The sequence below is a fragment of the Cherax quadricarinatus genome, chromosome 32, assembly GCF_038502225.1.
Source record: "Cherax quadricarinatus isolate ZL_2023a chromosome 32, ASM3850222v1, whole genome shotgun sequence".
NCBI classification, from domain to species: Eukaryota; Metazoa; Arthropoda; class Malacostraca; order Decapoda; family Parastacidae; genus Cherax; species Cherax quadricarinatus.
In genome coordinates, this window is record NC_091323.1 from 31,522,512 (window position 1) to 31,546,090 (window position 23,579).

A 23,579-nucleotide genomic window follows, 5' to 3' on the forward strand; every position below is an offset into this window, starting at 1 on the left:
TGCACTTTTGACTAGGTATATTGAAAGTGGTATAAAATACAGTAGGCTTCTTCAGTCAAATACAGATGGAACAGGTGTAGTAGTGAAATGAAAATGATGTAATCAGTCCATCAACTTTGGAGATATGCAGGTGGCCCGGTGGCCTGGTGGCTAAAGCTCCCGCTTCACACACGGAGGGCCCGGGTTCGATTCCCGGCGGGTGGAAACATTTCAACACGTTTCCTTACACCTGTTGTCCTGTTCACCTAGCAGCAAATAGGTACCTGGGTGTTAGTCGACTGGTGTGGGTCGCATCCTGGGGGACAAGATTAAGGACCCCAATGGAAATAAGTTAGACAGTCCTCGATGACGCACTGACTTTCTTGGGTTATCCTGGGTGGCTAACCCTCCGGGGTTAAAAATCCGAACGAAATCTTATCTTATCTTATCTAGTCCCTCAGTCCGGAGAATAGTGTCAGCCCCATGGTCTGGAACGATATTGTTCCAGACCATGGCTGAGGGACTGACCACCTCGGGTACTATTTCTCCAAGGACTGATTACATCATCTTTATTTTACTACTACACCCGGTGTCTCTGTATTTGACTGAAGAGGCCTACTTTTCAATAAAAAAAATACCCAACTGATGCACATGTGTCTTAATCATCAATTCTTGACTAAGACTGAGACACAACTCTAGTTATGACTCAGCTTAAATAAAAGGACACAAGTGCAAATAATGTGACATTTTATTGTGGCAACGTTTCGCTCTCAAGGAGCTTTGCCCAGCCATTCCGTAACGGCTTGACAAAGCTCCTGGAGAGCGAAACGTTACCTCAATGTCACATTAGTTGCACTTGTGTCCTACTTAAGACATTGTCAGTAACTGTACCAACATTAAGACACATAACTGAGATTCTTCATGGAAACTTACTCTTACCTCAGTCTTTTTCTTGTATAAATTTGCCATCCACTTCTCACTGATATTTTCCTCTTGTTATCATTGTCCTCCTCTCCATTTCTATTTCCAGCAAGGTAACCATCATTGCTAGCACTTAGTGCTTCCCATAATTAATTTCAACTGTGTTTTATTCATTCTGTATGAAAACTACATCAAGTCTCGCAGGCTAGTCTGCCTTTCTCTCACTCTGGACATACCGCATTTGTTATTATTCTTGTGAGTCTAGTCTCTGTGAGAGCTACATTATCAGGGGTTTCCTCTCCTACTCTTTCTGTCATAACTTTACACTTAGTTGGTTAGTCTGCCTACAGTAGAACACCACACTCTAAATGTTTGAAAAGACGCTTATATATAGTTCAGGACATTTATTAGAGGAAACGTTTCGCCACGAGTGACTGCTTCAGTTCTAATACAGATACTGATTTATTCGTCAGGAACTACGTCCTGACACGGGTCTTAATCCTACGATGACCCGTCTGAGGGTTTCTACAGAGATGTCGATCTAATTCACCTTCTCTGTGTACTACAGGGGGACTGAGGTCATCAGCATTCCCCCCCCCCATCATTGTCTCTGGGCCCTGTGTCAGGTGATCGGGTAAATTTGCCAATAAACGGATGGATTTTATTTTGTCCATCTTGCATATGTTAACGAAGGTCTTCACAATAGTTCTGAATGTCTCTTTGTTTTCCTCTGAGTCTTCAGGTCACATATGATATCGGTGAAGCAGGTGATTGTCGACATCATTTGATGGCTCAGAGGTAATATGGGATATCCTGATCTTCTCTCTTGAACTAGTGTTCCTAACTGATGACTCTTGTGCTGGGGTTGATGCATTGTCTTTAGTCTTGTCTTGCAGCATGGGGCCCGTTGGCTGCCGTTGTCGGGTGGAAGCCTGAGCAGAGGTATTGTCCGCTAGTTGAGCAAGGACGCCAGCCCGTCACTGATGCTTCCTCGGCTGCCTTTGTCGCTGTGGCCGAAGAAGTGGTCCTGAATTCCGTGTTGCTGTAGCCTCCTCTGGACGAGGCTGCTGCTCAGTGGTGAGGGCTCTATTTGATGCTGGAGGATGGACAACCGGAGTTTTCCCTGCTGCCTTAACACGGCGGAGCCTCTCCGGGCAGTGCAGGTTCCAAGCATGATGCTTCTTGCAGCAGTTTGGACATCTAGGTTCCGTTGCTTCACCAAATAGTCTTTGGTTTGGTGAGATCCGCTTCAGATGCCTCATACTTCTTTAAATTGACATTGAGCGCTGAAGCGGTTGTACCTCTGGCACCTGAAGCACCTCAAAGGCTCTGGGTTGTACGTCATAACCGGGTATATTTCCCAGCAACAGAGATTCAACTAAGCAAGGAGAAATCAAGACCAGTCTCGTGGATACGTTACCGTCCTACCTGGCTCGGAGACGCTCAACTTTCACGATGTTTATGTTACTGTGGATTGCATCGAGAGACATGTCTAGCGGATAGCGCATTAATACGCCTTTGTCACCCCGATCTGTGGATTTTAGTTCTGTGAGAAAAAGTGGCAATTCGAGGTCGTTCACCTTCTGCAGTGCCTCATAGGACTGTTTCGCGGAGTAATAATAAACTCTCCTTTCAGATTTGGAGACACTAATATCTTCAGATCGTATTTTTCCTCCAGGCGAATTATAGCAACATACGGGGGTGTCATGGCGTCCTTTGCTGACGAGTCTAAAATTATTGTACGGAAGTTTTAACTTGACTGATCTGCAAGGAAGATCGTACATCCTTCCAACCTTCCTTATACGGTATTCCTGTGGTAGGAATGGGCATTTCTTCTATCTCACTGGCAAGGCTGATTTCACTTGTATCGTTGTCTCAAGAGCTCAGGGAGTCCAGTGAGAGCCCTTGCAGCTTCTTCGCCAGAACTGCGCTCTATATTTTCGGATGAGTCCTTGGAACAACGTAAATTCTTCCTTTCGGAAGAAGCCGTATGTTGACGAGTCCAGTCCGGGTGTGTCTGGACGTGTGAGAAAAAGTGAGAAATAGCCTGATACCGACAAGGTGTGGAAAAAGCCACGTTTCGCCCCGAGTGACTTATTCAGTCCTAATACAGAGATAACTAAGACACGAGTGTATATAGTGGCCGGAGTCAGGTGGAAGGTCGCGTGAGTAGTAGTAGTAGTAGTAGCAGTAGTAGTAATAGTAGTAGAAGTAGTAGTGGTAATAGTAGTAGTAGTAGTAGTGGTGGTGGTAGTAGTAGTAGTGGTAGTAGTAGTAGTAGTAGTAGTAGTAGTAGTAGTAGTAGTAGTAGTAGTAGTAGTAGTAGTAGTAGTAGTGGTGGTAGTAATAGTAGTAGTGGTGGTGGTAGTAGTAGTAAAACTGTGGCGAGATGAGTTGGGTTTGAGAAGGCCCTGACAACATCGCTTTACAACGGTCTCCAATTCTGAAGATACCTTGAAACCTTGACGGTATCACCATACCATATCTCACACTCTGATTCTTCTGTCTCTTACTGTTATCTGGGCATGTGTTTACTGTACCTGGAGTCCCTGTGGATTGTTGGGATATATCCATGATTCTTTTGCCAATGTTGATTCACCCCTCACAATACAGGTGCTGTATTTCTTACCTTCTTTTAATATGTTTTCCTTTCTGACTTTGATAAGGCGGTGGGGAGGGGGGGGGGTCCTCTCTCCCTCCCTCTCATGAGGTATGTAACACAGATAATAACCAGACGATAAAGCGAATACTCTATATTTTGACCTGGTACTGAGTCTGCTGAAGAGGACCTCAATGTGAGACCCAAATACACAATACTCCCTGAGAGTTCGTTAGTAAGACTTACAATGTTCATATATCCACTTGTTTACAATACACACTGATGTATATACACATGAATGTTGATGTACGAATGTCCATGTATATACACATGAATGTTGATGTATATACACATATATAACGTTAATTTCAACTAAGGCAACTACCATTTTCTTTCAATTCTAGGATGCGAAGAATGAGTGGAGGATTGTAGGTGAAGATGGAGGATGGAGGAGGGAGGGTTGAAGATGGAGGTAAGACTCACTGGAGGCGCAGTGCTGGTGTAGTGTAGGTATGAGTGCCCTGCCTGAGCGGCAAGCCTCGTGCCTGAAGGCGCACCACGACGGGTAGATACGACCGTTGGAGGCGCAGACGGGGCGGGAGGAGGGCTTACACGAGTCCAGTGACCCACACGACGTACACTGAGGCTGACCTCCATCCACACGCGTCAAACAACGTTGATCGCGCCAACACCTCACACTGCTGCACGTGGCGTCCTCTGGCGGCGACACACAACACAACCATGTAGATGGCTTACCCTACATTATAATGGTTATTATTATTATCATCAGTTATTATTATTATCATTAGATCTATCTCGCAGAGTAAAGACATTTATGCAACACTGGGGTATCTTTACCGAGAAAAAGTTTCACAACACCATAGATTCGATGGAAATAAATACCGACAAAGAGGGGAATGTATGAGAGTATAGTTTTACCAACGCTCTTATATGGGTGTGAAGCATGGGTGATGAATGTTGCAGCGAGGAGAAGGCTGGAGGCAGTGGAGATGTCATGTCTGAGGGCAATGTGTGGTGTGAATATAATGCAGAGAATTCGTAGTTTGGAAGTTAGGAGGAGGTGCGGGATTGCCAAAACTGTTGTCCAGAGGGATGAGGAAGGGTTGTTGAGGTGGTTCGGACATGTAGAGAGAATGGAGCGAAACAGGATGACTTCAAGAGTGTATCAGTCTGTAGTGGAAGGAAGGCGGGGTAGGGGTCGGCCTAGGAAAGGTTGGAGGGAGGGGGTAAAGGAGGTTTTGTGTGAGAGGGGCTTGGACTTTCAGCGGGCATGCGTGAGCGTGTTTGATAGGAGTGAATGGAGACAAATGGTTTTTAATACTTGACGTGCTGTTGGAGTGTGAGCAAAGTAACATTTATGAAGGGATTCAGGGAAACCGGCAGGCCGGACTTGAGTCCTGGAGATGGGAAGTACAGTGCCTGCACTCTGAAGGAGGGGTGTTAATGTTGCAGTTTAAAAACTGTAGTGTAAAGCACCCTTCTGGCAAGACAGTGATGGAGTGAATGATGGTGAAAGTTTTTCTTTTTCGGGCCACCCTGCCTTGGTGGGAATCAGCCAGTGTGTTAATAAAAAATTAGGTATATGGATAGGGCATTCTGCTTGAAGGATAGGAGTAGGAGGTAGAGAGTGTGTTTTCCTGGGGCTGGGATGGATGACATCATGAAAGGTAATGGGAGCAATCCTATTATCTGTCTCAGTGCTGGAGGCAACGATGTTGGCAGACGTAGGAGTGAGGACCTGATTAGCAGGAATAGGTCAGCAATAGAGATAATTAGGAGGAAGGGTGGGAACCCTGTCATATGTGGTATTTTGCCAAGGAGAGGAGTTGGAAATGAATGGTTGTCCAGAGCAATTGGTGTCAATTGCTGCCTGGACAAATACTGTAAGGAAAATGTGGTAACATTCATTGACAACTGGGACCTCTTCTATGGCAGAAATGACATGTATGCCAGGGATGGGGTACACATATCTAGGTCTGGGGTGGGAGCACTGGCAACTGCAGTGGAGGGAGCAGTTAGGACTTTAAACTAGGAATAGTTAGTGGTATGGGTTTTAGCGGGAAAACAGTGAAGTCCCAGTGTAGTAATATGAGTACTAGGAGAACTAGTAATAGGCAAAATGAGGTGGATATTGGAAAGCCAGTGGCACTAGGTGACAAGGACAGTAATAGGTTTAGTGGAATAACAGAAAGGAGCAGGAAGGGTAAAGAGAAAGGAGGGTCCTTAAATATATATATTACACAAATAGTCGTAGTGCTAGGAATAAGATGGACGAGTTGAGACCAGTTGCTAGTGCAGGTAACATTGATGTATTTGCCTTAACTGAGACGTGGCTCAATACGAAAAATCGGGAAATGCCTGCTGAATGTCACATACAGAGTTTTAAATTGTTCCAAGTAGACAGAAGTATCGGGAAGGGGGGTGGGATGGCATTGTATGTCCGAGATCGCTTGAATTGTTGTATAAAAACGGGTATTAAGTTTGAAGTAACACATACAGAGTCTGTTTGGATAGAATTTTCAGAGGGACATGAAAAATTGATTTTAGGAGTGATATACCGTCCCCCAAACTTAGATAGGGACCAAGGGAGACTACTATGGGAGGAAATTGTTAAGGCCACAAGGCACGATAATGTAGTAATTCTAGGAGACTTTAACTTTAGTCATATTGATTGGAATTTCCTGACTGGGAATTTAGAATCAAACGACTTCTTAGACGTAGTTCAGGATTGTTTTTTGAGACAGTTTGTGACAGAACCTACAAGGGGAAATAACCTGCTTGACTTGGTTTTGGCAAACAAGGAAACCCTTGTTAATAATTTAGAAATTACAAAGGAACTCGGCACAAGCGATCACAAATCAATTGCCTTTAGCATTGAATGGAAGTATGATAGTAGGGATAATTCAGTTGATGGACTGCTTACATCATCTTTATCTCATTACTACTGCTGCCTCTGTATTTGAGTGAAGAAGCCTACTGTGTAGGCGAAACGTTTCGGAATAAAGATACGCAACTGCTGCACATGTCTCACTCTGCAACATATAGGGTATGGTGGTCAAGCCTAGGACCCTGGGTAGCTTTAAGAAGAGACTGGACAAATATATGAGTGGGAGGGGCTGGGTGTGATTGGTGTCGTGGGTACGGGTAGCTGGGTAGCTTTGGGTAGCCGTGGTTTTGATGAGGACCGGCCTTGCATGGGCCAGTAGGCCTTCCGCAGTGTTCCTCCATTCTTATGTTTATCTATGATGGCTTACTGACCTCTGCAGGGCCCCTTGTATGCCCTAGGTATCTCAGCAGCTGCACGGCAGGACGCCCGCTTCAGGTGGCATGGGGAGACATAAGTGCGCTGGTCGGCGGCGCAGATAGGACGCGGCTTGTCCTGCGGTGGACAAGACGAAGGGCAGCGTACACAGCGAGGGGTCATCTGCTCGTCCAGTACACACTTCTTCCCTCCGCCGCAGCGCACGCCACTGCAAGCTGCAACAAAATCACGTTAATACACGAGTTGCAAAAAGATCACAAGAATACAGTTGCAACAAGATCACAAGAATAGAGCTGTATAACGATTATTGGTGATATCTTACTCCGAAATATAACCACTCCGAAAGGGAATTAAATTCTAAGAGTTTACCAAAGTCCATCAATCACATAAACAACAGTGACAGGCTTGAGGTACTCAGCTCTCTGAAGATGTAACAGAGAGATCACGAAAACGCTTGACATTTGTTTCTTTTCAACAAAGATTGCAAAAGAGAAGACTCAACAGTGCCCCTACTGGTCTGTGCTGGGCAGCGCAGCTCCCACCCACACATAAAATTGTGTGTGTACTCACCTAATTGTACTCACCTAATTGTGGTTACAGGGGTCGAGACTCAGCTTCTGTCCCCGTCTCTTCAATGAGTGCTACTAGGTGTCCTCTCTCTCCCTGCTCCATGAGCTTTATCATACCTCATCTTAAAGTTATGTATGGTTCCTGCTTCCACTAACTCACTTGCCAGACTATTCCACTTCCTGACAACTCTATGACTGAAGAAATACTTCCTAACATCCCTTTGACTCATCTGGGTCTTCAACTTCCAATTGTGACCCCTTGTTTCTGTGTCCCCTCTCTGGAATATCTTGTCTCTGTCCACCTTGTCTATTCCACGCAATATTTTGTATGTTGTTATCATGTCTCCCTAACCCTCCTGTCCTCCAGTGTCGTCAGGCCGATTTCCCTTAACCTTTCTTTGTAGGACATTTCCCTTAGCTCTGGAACTAACCTTGTCGCAAACTTTTGCACTTTCTCTAATTTCTTGACGTGCTTGATCAAGTGTAGGTTCCAAACTGGTGCTGCATACTCCAACATGGGCCTGACATACACGTTGTACAGTGTCTTGAACGATTCCTTACTAAGGTATCGGAACGCTATTCACAGGTTTGCCAGACGCCCATATGCTGCAACATATGGGCGCCTGGCATATTGGCGTTTCCAGAAGCACACATCTGGTTGATGTGTGCTTCTGGAGACGTGTTCGGTGTTATACTCACCCCAAGATCTTTCTCCTTGAGCGAGGTTTGCAGCCTTTGGCCACCTAGCCTATACTCTGTCTGGGATCTTCTTTGCCCTTCCCCGATCTTATATATATATATATATATATATATATATATATATATATATATATATATATATATATATATATATATATATATATATATATATATATATATAATCTTTACAGGAAAAGGGGTTACTAGCTCATTGTTCCCGGCATTTTAGTTGACTTTTACAACACGCATGGCTTACGGAGGAAAGATTCTTACTCCACTTCCCCATGGATATAAAAGGAAAAGTAATAAGACCAAGAACTATTAAGATAAAATCAAAGAAAACTCAGATGAGTAGAGGGGGTAAACTAGGTTTTCTCAGTAGTAGTAACCAGTTACCAGTCTAGTAACCAGTTACCGTAACCGTCCGTTGACTCAACGACCAACCGTCTTGAGTCACGGTCTTCATATTGTGCTGAGCTGACACTATTTCAAAACACCCACTACGGGGTACTGGCCAGACGGCTAGTCAGTATTACGAGTGTAGCCAAGGAGATAGGTAGGGCTGGCAAGGGCTCTCTCCACATAACAGTAATAATACGTAATTAACAGCCTACGTGAGTATTTCTACCCTAATCCACGTATCGAACTCCCACATGATAAATGGTGTACAGCGGTGTGGAGCGTGGATTTACGTTTTTAAGGGTAATTCAAGGCGTTAGAAGGCTGTTTGTGTGAGTAGCGCCAGGGTCATAGGTGAATTGTTACCCACCAGCCACTACCCGCCCGCACCACCTCGAGCCACCAGCTCTACCCTCGCGCACCACCACCAGCCAGCAGCAGCTACTCCCCTCAAACCTATTGCCTGCAAGCCTGTTGCAGCCGTTTCAAGCTTCCTGGCTTAGTTCGTGTGCTAATTGCTTCAATCTCCGAGGGGTTGACCCAGATTTTGCAATTAAGCCAGTCAGTAAGCCAGACTGTGGAAGTGAACGCCAGTCAGCCTATCATCCAGCCTGTCTCCTGTCATCCAACTGCTCCTCCGTGCTTTGTGCATCGTTACACGTCTTCCAGTCATCCATTCTCGTGGGGTAAGCCAGTCAGCCAACCCAGCTTCTAACCCAGCTGAGAGAGAGAAGTAAGCCACGCAGTAAGAAGTAAGCCAAGCTCCTCTGAGGTATTGTTTATATCGCTTTGTGCTCCCTGTTGGATGCTAAGAGTGGTTTTTACCATTCCTGTGGCATAGAGTGGGTTTTAAGCCACCTTCGTGGGTAGTGGAGTGAGCGCGTCCGCCAGAGAGTCGTCCCCCCCCACCACCACTCTCTCCCACTACCCGGGGTGCGCTGCAGAAGCAACCACCCCACCACCACCACCAGCCATCCACTCATCTACCTGTGGTTGTTTGTACCCTTGTATCGGGTCCTAGTACTGTTTGGCTCACATAATTGGTCAAGAGATTGTAGCTGGTGCCAACGAGATAAAGCCAGTTAAGTATTTCTACCCTAATCCACGTATCGAACTCCCACATGATAGTTTTGTGGGCAAGGGGCTTGAACTTCCAGCAAGCGTGCGTGAGCGTGTTAGATAGGAGTGAATGGAGACGAATGGTACTTGTGACCTGACGATCTGTTGGAGTGTGAGCAGGGTAATATTTAGTGAAGGGATTCAGGGAAACCGGCTATTTTCATACAGTCGGACTTGAGTCCTGGAAATGGGAAGTACAATGCCTGCACTTTAAAGGAGGGGTTTGGGATATTGGCAGTTTGGAGGGATATATTGTGTATCTTTATATATGTATGCTTCTAAACTGTTGTATTCTGAGCACCTCTGCAAAAACAGTGATAATGTGTGAGTGAGGTGAAAGTGTTGAATGATGATGAAAGCATTTTGTTTTTGGGGATTTTCTTTCTTTTTTGGGTCACTGCCTCGGTGGGAGACGACCAACTTGTTGAAAAAAAAAAATACATAATATATATATATATATATGTATATATATATATATATATATATATATATATATATATATATATATATATATATTATATATATATATATATATATATATATATATATATATATATATATAATATATATATATATATATATATATATATATATATATATATATATATATATATATATATTATATATATTATATATATATATATATATATATATATATATATATATATATATATATATATATATATATTATTTTTTTTATTAACACACCGGCTGATTCCCACCAAGGCAGGGTGGCCCGAAAAAGAAAAACTTTCACCATCATTCACTCCATCACTGTCTTGCCAGAAGGGTGCTTTACACTACAGTTTTTAAACTGCAACATTAACACCCCTCCTTCAGAGTGCAGGCACTGTACTTCCCATCTCCAGGACTCAAGTCCGGCCTGCCGGTTTCCCTTAATCCCTTCATAAATGTTACTTTGCTCACACTCCAACAGCACGTCAAGTATTAAAAACTATTTGTCTCCATTCACTCCTATCAAACACGCTCACGCATGTCTGCTGGAAGTCCAAGCCCCTCGCACACAAAACCTCCTTTACTCCCTCCCTCCAACCTTTCCTAGGCCGACCCCTACCCCGCCTTCCTTCCACTACAGACTGATACACTCTTGAAGTCATTCTGTTTCGCTCCATTCTCTCTACATGTCCGAACCACCTTAACAACCCTTCCTCAGCCCTCTGGACAACAGTTTTGGTAATCCAGCACCTCCTCCTAACTTCCAAACTACGAATTCTCTGCATTATATTCACACCACACATTGCCCTCAGACATGACATCTCCACTACCTCCAGCCTTCTCCTCGCTGCAACATTCATCACCCATGCTTCACACCCATATAAGAGCGTTGGTAAAACTATACTCTCATACATTCCCCTCTTTGCCTCCAAGGACAAAGTTCTTTGTCTCCACAGACTCCTAAGTGCACCGCTCACCCTTTTCCCCTCATCAATTCTATGATTCACCTCATCTTTCATAGACCCATCCGCTGACACGTCCACTCCCAAATATCTGAATACATTCACCTCCTCCATACTCTCTCCCTCCAATCTGATATCCAATCTTTCATCACCTAATCTTTTTGTTATCCTCATTACCTTACTCTTTCCTGTATTCACTTTTAATTTTCTTCTTTTGCACACCCTACCAAATTCATCAACCAATCTCTGCAACTTCTATTCAGAATCTCCCAAGAGCACAGTGTCATCAGCAAAGAGCAACTGTGACAACTCCCACTTTATGTGTGATTCTTTATCTTTTAACTCCACGCCTCTTGCCAAGACCCTCGGATTTACTTCTCTTACAACCCCATCTATAAATATATTAAACAACCACGGTGACATCACACATCCTTGTCTAAGGCCTACTTTTACTGGGAAATAATTTCCCTCTTTCCTACATACTCTAACTCGAGCCTCACTATCCTCGTAAAAACTCTTCACTGCTTTCAGTAATCTACCTCCTACACCATACACCTGCAATATATATATATATATATATATATATATATATATATATATATATATATATATATATATATATATATATATAAGGTTTAAGAGATACATTGTTAATATAAAGATGGCATATACAGTACATGAGATGTGAGAGATACATGTCTAGTACATATTGTTACATGTTTGTCACTGATTATAATGCGAAAATCTCATCCAGCTCCTCAGAACTGTGATGCGTGCCCAAAATACAGCAGGCATTACCCCTCTGAACGCCAGCAATGAGTCACTGGAACAGAAAACTAGCTGCCCTGGGATCCCTAGTTACACTGATGAGTCTATTACCTAGCGCCTTAAAGAACTTAAGATGCATTTTTTCCCCCATGAGCCAAGGGTCTCTGAGCCTATGTGAATAAACATATAATGATGGGCAAGTTCTCCATATTTTCTAGACTTTTGGGACTCCCTGAAGCTGGCAGCTGCCCCTCCTTCCTCCCTGGTGTATTGAAGATAGGTATCAGCCAAGGTAGATGCACATGTATAGTCCCACACCACCTGCTTCCCATCTGTCCAGGCTTGAAGGGTGATACCATCTGGATGCTTCTGGCTGCCATCAGATCTGCATAGCTGGGGTGGCTCCCTTACTGCTGGGCATCCAGCTGTTGTGAGGCTCCTCTTGATAATGTTATTAACCTCCTCATGTGTTACAATCTTTCCCTCGGATTTACGGCACACAAGACCATGGTACCCGAATCGGTCTGCTGCTTCACTGCCACAAATACACCTGTGTTTGGCGAGAATAGGGGGGGGGGGGCATATCGAAGGGTAACACCAATACGGATGGTCTGTGGGTCGAGGCGTGTGCCAAGGCTGGAGTTGGGAACAGCCAACAGAATGTCCCCTGCATGAGGAGCTCTCACTGCCAGGAGGCAGGCTCTATCCTTCCCTGACACACTCTGAAGCACTGTTGACGCTATTTTCTCCACTATCGGGCCATCCCAGTGTGACTGTTTGTAGTTGTTGGGGGAGCAGGTCTGGTTTCAGAGCCCGTTAGATTATCCCAGATCATGGCTCCGTCAATGAATTTTTGGTCCTGGACTCCAATCTTGTTCCTAAGATGTTCAGGGAGAATCACTGCTACAAGCCCTCTGGATGCAATACATGAGGACAGAAAAGCAGGTAGGGCAATCTGTGATGACTTGCGGACACCAGTGCCTCCTAATATATATATATATATATATATATATATATATATATATATATATATATATATATGCAAAACAACCACTCTGAAAGAATAGAGAAATTCCAAGCGCTTTCGTGACTACTCACATTATCAAGGAACTATTATCATAGTTCCTTGATAATGTGAGTAGTCACGAAAGCGCTTGGAATTTCTCTATTCTTTCAGAGTGGTTGTTTTGCATATATATATATATATATATATATATATATATATATATATATATATATATATATATATATATATATATATATATATACGTGTGTGTGTGTGTGTGTGTGTGTGTGTGTGTGTGTGTGTGTGTGGGTGGGTGGGTGGGAGAGGGTGGAACGGGTGGGAAGGGTGATGCACAATGTTTAATCTTAACTCAGTTAATGAGCGTTTTACCTTTCCCAGAATCTCTCTTTCCCAGAACAGGAAAAGCTGGAAGGGTGGAAGCCAGGGACGGCAGGATGACAATAAAATAATAATAATAATAATAATAATAATAATAATAATAATAATAATAATAATAATTATTATTATTATTATTATTATTATTATTATTATTTCTGCAAGTCTTGCAGATGTCGCCTAAGTCAGGGGGGGGGGGGTTGCTATTTATCTCCAGCAATATATTTATACTTTACCTGTAAGGTTTCTTCCAACTACCCAGCAGATCGGTTCCTCTTCAGATTTTCTGAATAAGACCCCAGCTGGAGGTCGAAATATACAAAAAATAGTAGTTCTTGCTTCCATGTAGTGTATATGTTCACTCTTGTTGTGTACGTCCGCACCCGAGTCTGGGGTCACCTTTTGTTGTGTGTTCTGCTGGGGATGCGGCTTCCAGTAGTGACCTCTGGTTCAGGGTCCACCTTTAACAAAGCACTCGACCTTTATACTGCTCTGAGAGCAGTATCCCCTGCTCTGAGAGCAGTATCCCTTGCTCTGAGAGCAGTATCCCTTGCTCTGAGAGCAGTATCCCTTGCTCTGAGAGCAGTATCCCCTGCTCTGAGAGCAGTATCCCCTGCTCTGAGAGCAGTATCCCTTGCTCTGAGAGCAGTATCCCCTGCTCTGAGAGCAGTATCCCCTGCTCTGAGAGCAGTATCCCCTGCTCTGAGAGCAGTATCCCCTGCTCTGAGAGCAGTATCCCCTGCTCTGAGAGCAGGGAAGATTGTTCTATGCTCAGGAGTAATTTGTAGGCACGATATTGTTCCTTCTAATCTTCGCTTCTCCTGGTACAAGTGATCTAACCCTCCCATTGTTGCTGTGACTGTGGTGTCCTTCAAGTGTACATTAACCCATGCTGTTACACTGCCTCTCTGCCCACCTTGCTCCACTACTTTGTTTAATAGTCTTGCGGTGCAACGTTAACCTACTATCGTCAATTGATAATGGTCCAGAACTGACAGAAAAGTCGTCCAGAGTTTCACCTGGTAAGTGTGAGTTGTTTGCTACTTGTTACACTTACGGTATAGAGAGTTTTATTCTCCAGTCTCGTGTAGCACAGTGTCAAAGGCCTTCCTCCAGTCTAAGAAAATGCTATTCAGAAATCCTTCTTGTTGTTGTATAACCTCCGTTAGTATTCAAATTCATATTCAAATTCAAAGTTTATTCTCTATAAGGATTACAATGCTGAGTTTACAGAATTTGGTTATTGTGTGGTTTACATGTAGTAAAATAATAATTACAGAGTGTACCACTAGAACACCTAGCATGGCTAGGCATTTCGGGCATGTCTCTGCTAGGTTTATAAGCGACTACTTCCCTTTACAGCAGCCATGCCCGAGCTCAGTCAGGAATTAAGTGAATTCTAGTTAAGTACATCCAGTGTCTGTCTTGCGATTTATAAATAATTGAGTTTTCATCGCTCTTTGCACCATAAAACATCCCACAGGTTTACCACTCTACACGAATACGATTCTAATTTCTAGGTGCTTCACCAGTCTTTTTCTTTTATTGTCTACATGACCTCTCACAGTGAGTGTGTTAGAGACGCTTGTTTGTAGTTGAGTGCTTCCTGTCTGTCCATCATCTTAGATATTAGTATTGTGTTTGTTATCCTTCAAGCATCTCTTAATATCTTGTTGACATCGTGCGCAAGTAAGCAGCTTACACGGCTCCTCCAAGCATCAACGAAGGCATTCTGTCAACCTCTACTGGCAACCTATAACCTCTTAGATGCGGAAACTCATGGAGAAAATACAATATTATAAGTTATAGTCCAAATACGTTCGTTTTCTATAAAAGCCAAATTCCCATTAATCGTTTTCTTTCCACATAAACAACACGTAATTGCTTCCGTGTTCTTAGTGAAATATTGAATTAGCGCGGACAATAGGGCGACTTGGTAATATATATGATACCAAGTGAGGGTAATAAATATAGCCAGACTGTGAGGCAATAAATCCACACCACAAAACCTGCCCTTAAATTATTATCTCATAGACCAACAATGCGCTTTGTCCTTCATGAATGAAAATAATATTTGTTTTTCATACGCGGTGATGTAATTCATCGACACTATGCCCAGCCCCTCTAGGGTAGGGTAGGTGCCTGAGCCCGAGCTTACAGCTCACAAGACTGTCATTCCCATTTGCCCCCTTGGGGCGGGGATGGCAGACCAGAGAGGCCTAGCTTGTGGCTAGGCCTGGGGACAGTTGGTCCCAAAGATGAGGAGGTACCTGTGCCTCCTCCCATGGGAGACTTAGGTCTCAGACACTCCCTAAAGAGGGAGCCAAGGCCGGGCCACCACTTGGTAAAGGCCCGGGCCGGGAGAATACCGGCGAATCTTTAATAATAATAATAAATAAATTCATCGACATCGACACCATGCCTAACCCTTCTAGGGTAGGGTAGGTGCCTGAGCCCGAGCCTTTAGCTCATAAGACTGTCATTCCCATTTGCTCCCTTGGGGCGGGGATGGCAGACCAGAGAGGCCTAGCTTGTGGATAGGCCTGGGGACAGTTGGTCCCAAAGATGAGGAGGTACTTGTGCCTCCTCCCATGGGAGACTTAGGTCTCAGACACTCCCTAAAGAGGGAGCCAAGGCCGGGCCACCACTTGGAAAAGGCCCGGGCCGGGAGAATACCGGCAAATATTTAATAATAAATAATAAATTCATCGACACCATGCCCAGCCCCTCTAGGGTAGGGTAGGGTAGGTGCCTGAGCCCGAGCCCGAGCTTACAGCTCATAAGACTGTCATTCCCATTTGCCCCCTTGGGGCGGGGATGGCAGACAGACCAGAGAGGCCTAGCTTGTGGCTAGGCCTGGGGACAGTTGGTCCCAAAGATGAAAAGGTACTTGTGCCTCCTCCCATGGGAGACTTAGGTCTCAGACACTCACTAAAGAGGGAGCCAAGGCCGGGCCACCACTTGGAAAAGGCCCGGGCCGGGAGAATACCGGCGAATCTTTAATAATAAAATAATGATATAATTAGGAGCGGAGGGGGAGGGGGGGGGGACCTTTCATCGCACGCACGCTGATGGTAAATGTCTGATATACGTGTTAGTTATAAAACAAATAGAAATGAGAGCGACGGAGACGGAACTGCACATTTTTAGACTATAAGAAAGTTTTTGATGGGGTACCAGACAAAAGACTCGGGCAAAAGGTATTCCTAGGTTCTTTGTAGGATCGAGGAATACCTCGATCCTACACCTAAGGAAAAAAAAAGTGACTCTAGAATGGCCACATGTGGCCCTTCTAGGAAATGGATGCGGTCCTCGTCACACATTTGACCATCAACTGTGGCAGACTTTTTTAAGAAGGTTAAGGGCCACTGATACATATCCTTCCTGACAGAACAAGTAAGTACTCAGTATTTATTGCATCTTTCTACATTCCTTGCTAGAGTATAGCTAGTACATACTGTTGTACTAGTTGTTCTTAGATTAATGCATATAAGGGGACCTCCTGATAGAAAATAAAGAATCGCGAAACAAAAACAAACTGCTTAGTACATACTCTGACAGGGTCCGTAGTGAGCTACCAGAAGCCTCCTCTTCTTCCTGCAGGCCCTCTTCAGGAGGTGGCACTCTGACTTGTACGTGCGGCCGTCGGTGCCACACACCGCCTCCTTGTGTTTGAGGTGGCACTGCGGGGAGCAGACGCAGCGGGGGGCGCCGCACCGCACCACACACTTCCGGTCTTCCCCACAACGTACCCCGGCACACGATGCTGCGAGGGGAGACAAACAGTATTACCATTTTAACACAACTAAAGAAACACCTGTCTTCTAGTGATGGTTTATACGACAAACCTAAACATCTGTTTCCTAACCTCCTTGTCCGTGTTTTATTTGCAAGTTTAATAGTTTTTTCACTATATATATATGTCGTGTTGAATAGGTAAAATTAAGTCCTTTCTAAAATTTTCTCTTATACGTTGAAAGATACATTTTTTTTAATTTATTTCCGCTGTGTGGGCGAAATGTAGTCAATAAAGGATGACATTATACTGCACTTGTGCCTATTTTTCCATAGGTTAGGTAAGGTTCGTCAGGAAACAGGATAAGTGTTTCTTGACGCCGGTCTTAGTCATGTGATGAGCCGCAGCTGGAGCTTTTGATCATCTGACTGATGCCTTCAGCTGGCTTACCTCTCCATCCCTTTAAAAACTATAGTTATAATTATAACCATTACAAACTATTTTGTACCTGTATTACGTACACAGGTGTAGAATGACCTGCACACCTTGCCCTAGTTTAATAAATAGTGGAAAGACAACAAGAGTTATATGACTTTCCCTCACCAAATAATCAAGCTGGTATTTACAATATGTACAATATGTACAATATGTACAATAGTGGCTCTGGTGGCCTGGTGGTTAACGCTCTCGCTTCACACGGTGAGGGCCTGGGTTCGATTCGCAGCCAGAGTAGAAACATTGGACGTGTTTCTTTCCACCTGTTGTCTATGTTCCCCATCAGTAAAATGGGTACCTGGGTGTTAGTCGACTGGTGTGGGTCGCATCCTGGGACACTGACCTAAGGAGGCCTGGTCATAGACCGGGCCGCGGGGGCGTTGACCCCCGGAACTCTCTCCAGGTAAACTCCAGGTAATGTAAGAGAAAGTGTACAACACGGTGACCAAAAAAATAAAGCAAGAATCAGAGAAACATCGCAAAAGACCTGCAGCCCAGACAAGTCTGCTAAAATTCGCCTCACAAATGAACCACAATGCTTCACAGCTCTGGCTGGCTTGTCTGTAAGTGACCGATGAACCGAGGCACTGATATAACGACGGGGCCCCTATAGATCGTTAAACCCTTAGCCCCTGCCTGGCTGGCCGGGAGGCAGCCTATATGGGAGTGTGACATACCCCAAATAAAATGTAACTTACTCTTTGGATGCCACAACCTCTATAGTGCTGCAAATATAGATCAGTAGTGTTCCAGGAGAGACTGTACGATCTGTTAAGACAAACATCACTGTTATGATCTGTCTAATTTTTAAAAAGTCCTTATGGTTCACCCAATCATTTTCCTGGCCTTGACTACGCTGGCTCTGTTGTCTTCTCTAAAGGTAATATTAGCTAACATTGACCATCCTAGAGGCTTTATCAGCTTCTTCTGCAGTGTGTGGATACTCCATATAAGCTATACCGTAGGAAGGAGAGTCAGCTATGCCTCCCTCACATATTCCTTCACACAAGGACCCCAATGGAAATAAGTCACTCTGACTTTTTTGGGTTATCCCAGGTTCTCTACACATATGCTGCTATGTATGATAATTCTATGTAACTGTATTTGTGTATACCTGAATAAACTTACTTACTGATGAGTTGTGTACATGAGGTACGAAAAAGAATATCCCGGCCTGAGCTGGGAGACTTCGGCAGGACCCAGCGGAATGCTCATTCCACTATGGTTCACTGACTACGGCAGTGAACCAGTGAGAGGAGGAGGAGGGGGAGGGGAGGAGGAGGAAGAAGAGGAAGAGGAGGAAGAAGAAAAGGAAGAGGAAGAGGACACACCAGAGAACGTTAGGGTGCATATCAGACAATCTGCCTTGAAGGATTACGTTATTCACATATTTCTCCTTAAATAAATCAGTTTATTGTGCACGCTCGTGCATTGTGTGCACGCTCGTGCATTGTGTGCACGAGAAGCATCAAAATAAATGTTACATGTACCCAAAAGAGAAGTGAGACAATATTTCTGAACTTAACTATAACCTTGCTCTCTCTCTCTCTCTCTCTCTCTCTCTCTCTCTCTCTCTCTCTCATAAATCTTACGTCAAACAATATTTACTTTATAATAATGACGAATTTAAAAAGATCTTTGTGGTTATAGAGGAACGATTGTTAATACTGGCAAGAAATTCGAACAGAGACTGGTCACAGACCGGGCCACGGGTGCGTTCATCCCCTCCACAGCCTGGTCACAGACCGGGCCGCGGGGACGTACATATAACATAGTTGAGCAGGTCTCTACTGTTAACAAACACCTGACCAGACCTGACCAGACCTGACCAGACCAGACCAGACCTGAGACGCAACACAAGTTGGGTCTCAGGTCTGGTTATCACAAACGTACATTTCGTCAACGCCACAAACCCACATGGACCAGATGAAGAGGTCAGATTAGCGGATATAAATACATGACGTTTCGCTCAGGATTGAGAGTCACCAGAAGTCAGTCCAGACCGAAACGTGTTGTCGCTACATTTACCCACCAGGTGAGTGCTCTATGGATACTAAGGTTGTTGAAGAGAGGTTGTGTGTGAGGTTGTTGTGGGTCAACCTACCAGGTATACCCCAGGTAGGTTGTGGGTCAACCTACCAGTTATACCCCAGGTAGGTTGTGGGTCAACCTACCAGGTATACCCCCAGGTAGGTTGTGGGTCAACCTACCAGGTATACCCCAGGTAGGTTGTGGGTCAACCTACCAGGTATACCCCCAGGTAGGTTGTGGGTCAACCTACCAGGTATACCCCCAGGTAGGTTGTGGGTCAACCTACCAGGTATACCCCCAGGTAGGTTGTGGGTCAACCTACCAGGTATACCCCCAGGTAGGTTGTGGGTCAACCTACCAGGTATACCCCCAGGTAGGTTGTGGGTCAACCTACCAGTTATACCCCCAGGTAGGTTGTGGGTCAACCTACCAGGTATACCCCCAGGTAGGTTGTGGGTCAACCTACCAGGTATACCCCCAGGTAGGTTGTGGGTCAACCTACCAGGTATACCCCCAGGTAGGTTGTGGGTCAACCTACCAGGTATACCCCCAGGTAGGTTGTGGGTCAACCTACCAGGTATACCCCCAGGTAGGTTGTGGGTCAACCTACCAGGTATACCCCCAGGTAGGTTGTGGGTCAACCTACCAGGTATACCCCCAGGTAGGTTGTGGGTCAACCTACCAGGTATACCCCCAGGTAGGTTGTGGGTCAACCTACCAGGTATACCCCCAGGTAGGTTGTGGGTCAACCTACCAGGTATACCCCCAGGTAGGTTGTGGGTCAACCTACCAGGTATACCCCCAGGTAGGTTGTGGGTCAACCTACCAGGTATACCCCCAGGTAGGTTGTGGGTCAACCTACCAGGTATACCCCCAGGTAGGTTGTGGGTCAACCTACCAGGTATACCCCCAGGTAGGTTGTGGGTCAACCTACCAGGTATACCCCCAGGTAGGTTGTGGGTCAACCTACCAGGTATACCCCCAGGTAGGTTGTGGGTCAACCTACCAGGTATACCCCCAGGTAGGTTGTGGGTCAACCTACCAGGTATACCCCCAGGTAGGTTGTGGGTCAACCTACCAGGTATACCCCCAGGTAGGTTGTGGGTCAACCTACCAGTTATACCCCAGGTAGGTTGTGGGTCAACCTACCAGTTATACCCCAGGAAGGTTGTGGGTCAACCTACCAGGTATACCCCAGGTAGGTTGTGCGTCAACCTACCAGGTATACCCCAGGTAGGTTGTGCGTCAACCTACCATGTATACCCCAGGTAGGTTGTGGGTCAACCTACCAGGTATACCCCCAGGTAGGTTGTGGGTCAACCTACCAGGTATACCCCCAGGTAGGTTGTGGGTCAACCTACCAGGTATACCCCAAGGTAGGTTGTGGGTCAACCTACCAGGTATACCCCAAGGTAGGTTGTGGGTCAACCTACCAGGTATACCCCCAGGTAGGTTGTGGGTCAACCTACCAGGTATACCCCAAGGTAGGTTGTGGGTCAACCTACCAGGTATACCCCAGGAAGGTTGTGGGTCAACCTACCAGGTATACCCCAGGTAGGTTGTGGGTCAACCTAACAGGTATACCCCAGGTAGGTTGTGGGTCAACCTACCAGGTATACCCCAGGAAGGTTGTGGGTCAACCTACCAGTTATACCCCAGGTAGGTTGTGGGTCAACCTAACAGGTATACCCCAGGTAGGATGTGGGTCAACCTACCAGGTATACCCCAGGTAGGTTGTGAGTCACCCTACCAGGTATACCTCCAGGTAGGTTGTGGGTCAACCTAACAGGTATACCCCAGGTAGGTTGTGGGTCAACCTACCAGGTATACCCCAGGTAGGTTGTGGATCAACCTAACAGGTATACCCCAGTTAGGATGTGGGTCAACCTACCAGGTATACCCCCAGGTAGGATGTGGGTCAACCTACCAGGTATACCCCAGGTAGGTTGTGGGTCAACCTACCAGGTATACTCCAGGTAGGATGTGGGTCAACCTACCAGGTATACCCCAGGTAGGTTGTGGGTCAACCTACCAGGTATACCCCGAGGTAGGTTGTGGGTAAACCTACCAGGTATACCCCCAGGTAGGATGTGGGTCAACCTACCAGGTATACCCCAGGTAGGCTGTGAGTCAACCTACCAGGTATACCACAGGTAGGTTGTGGGTCAATCTACCAGGTATACCCCAGGTAGGTTGTGAGTCAACCTACCAGGTATACCCCAGGTAGGTTGTGGGTCAACCTACCAGGTATACCCCAGGAAGGTTGTGGGTCAACCTACCAGGTATACCCCAGGTAGGTTGTGCGTCAACCTACCAGGTATACCACAGGTAGGTTGTGAGTCAACCTACCAGGTATACCCCAGGTAGGTTGTGGGTCAACCTACCGGGTATACCCCAGGTAGGTTGTGAGTCAACCTTCCAGGTATACCCCAGGTAGGTTATGAGTCAACCTACCAGGTATCCCCGATTTAGGTTGAGTCAACCTACCAGGTATACCCCAGGTAGGTTATGGGTCAACCTACCAGGTATACCCCAGGTAGGTTGTAGGTCTACCTACCAGGTATACCCCAGGTAGGTTGTGAGTCAACCTACCAGGTATACCCCAGGTAGGTTGTGAGTCAACCTACCAGGTATACCCCAGGTAGGTTGTGCGTCTACTTACCAGGAATACCCCAGGTAGGTTGTGGGTCTACCTACCAGGTATACCCAGGTATGTTGTGGGTCTATCTACCAGATATACCCCAGGTAGGATGTGAGTCTACCTACCAGATATACCCCAGGTAGGATATGGGTCTACCTACCAGGTATACCCCAGGTAGGTTGTGGGTCTACCTACCAGGTATACCCCAGGTAGGTTGTGGGTCTACCTACCAGGTATACCCCAGGTAGGTTGTGGGTCAACCTACCTGGGGTATATCTAGAGGGTGTTCCGGGGGTCAACGCCCCCCGCGACCCGGTCCATGATCACGCCTCGTGGTGCATCAGGGCCCGATCAACCAGGCTGTTACTGCTGTCCACACGCAGTACGAACCACAACCCGGCCGAACAGATAGTAACTTCAGGTGTCTGTCCAGCTCCATCTTCAAGACAGTCAGGGGTCTATTGGTAATCCCCCTTATGCTGGGAGGCAGTTGAATAACCTTGGGCCCCTGACACCCATTGCTTTCAGTGTCCTCACGGTACTCTTGCATTTCACTAGGGTGGATGTGGGACCGTCTGAGGAATCTTTTGCTTTCGTAGGAAGCGATTTCTTTGTGCAGATTTGGGACTAGTGTCTCTCTAGGATATTCCAGATGTAAGTTATGATGTATCTATCTCGCCTGAGCTTCAGGGAGTAAAAGTGTTGTGGGTGTGTTGTTGTGGGTGTGGTGTTGTGGGTGTGGTGGTCGTGGTGTGGTGGTCGTGGTGTGGTGGTCGTGGTGTGGTGGTCGTGGTGTGATGGTCCTGGTGTGATGGTCCTGGTGTGATGGTCCTGGTGTGGTGGTCCTGGTGTGATGGTCGTGGTGTGGTGGTCGTGGTGTGGTGGTCGTGGTGTGGTGGTCGTGGTGTGGTGGTCGTGGTGTGGTGGTCGTTGTTACGAACATAGTCAGTTGGTCCCTGGGTTACAGTGCTTTTCGTAACAAAAACTTAGTACGTCTAGGTACTCACTTCAGAGGAAAAGTAATTTTCTTAGTTTCTATTTAATTTATTAATAATCATAATAATCACTTAAATTCACCTTCTCATATTTTGCACTATGAGTAGAATACTTTTACCATTCCTCATTAAAACAACACAGTACAGGGTTTAGTATTTACAAATGGCTCTGAGTCACGAAATATTAGTATAGGCACATGCACAGGCGTTGCCTAAAAACTCTAACACATTAATAGATTTCTTATGATAGGGTTCACTTTACAATAAGTCCTCATACACTACAGAGGCTTGCTCACTTGGCTTCACTTTCTCTAAGAGCTTCTCAACCTCATTCTCCAACCGAGATAAGTCTTAGCAGTAAGCTCCCGAAAATTCCTGGGATTTTCTAGGGAGGCAAATGGTGGTTTAGAGGTGGATATTTCCCTCGACCCTTCCTGGTCCAAAGGAAGGTATGAGCTAAACTCTGTGAGGCTTTACCAGCCCACTTTGTCTCGGTCGGAACAGGGGTTGAGCAGCTCGAAACAC

General features: G+C 45.6%; 1 protein-coding gene across 1 annotated transcript in view; it reads right to left on the reverse strand.

The window, feature by feature from the left end:
* LOC128690139 (follistatin) overlaps positions 1 to 23,579 on the reverse strand; it is a 210,194-nt gene that overhangs the window by 133,868 nt on the left and 52,747 nt on the right. The window contains exons 3-5 of the mRNA XM_070090730.1: positions 16,710 to 16,922; positions 6,779 to 6,997; positions 3,983 to 4,216 (exon numbers count right to left, since the gene is read on the reverse strand). Of these exons, the coding sequence (XP_069946831.1) occupies positions 3,983 to 4,216; positions 6,779 to 6,997; positions 16,710 to 16,922 (666 nt within the window). The remainder of the gene's footprint in view (positions 1 to 3,982; positions 4,217 to 6,778; positions 6,998 to 16,709; positions 16,923 to 23,579) is intronic.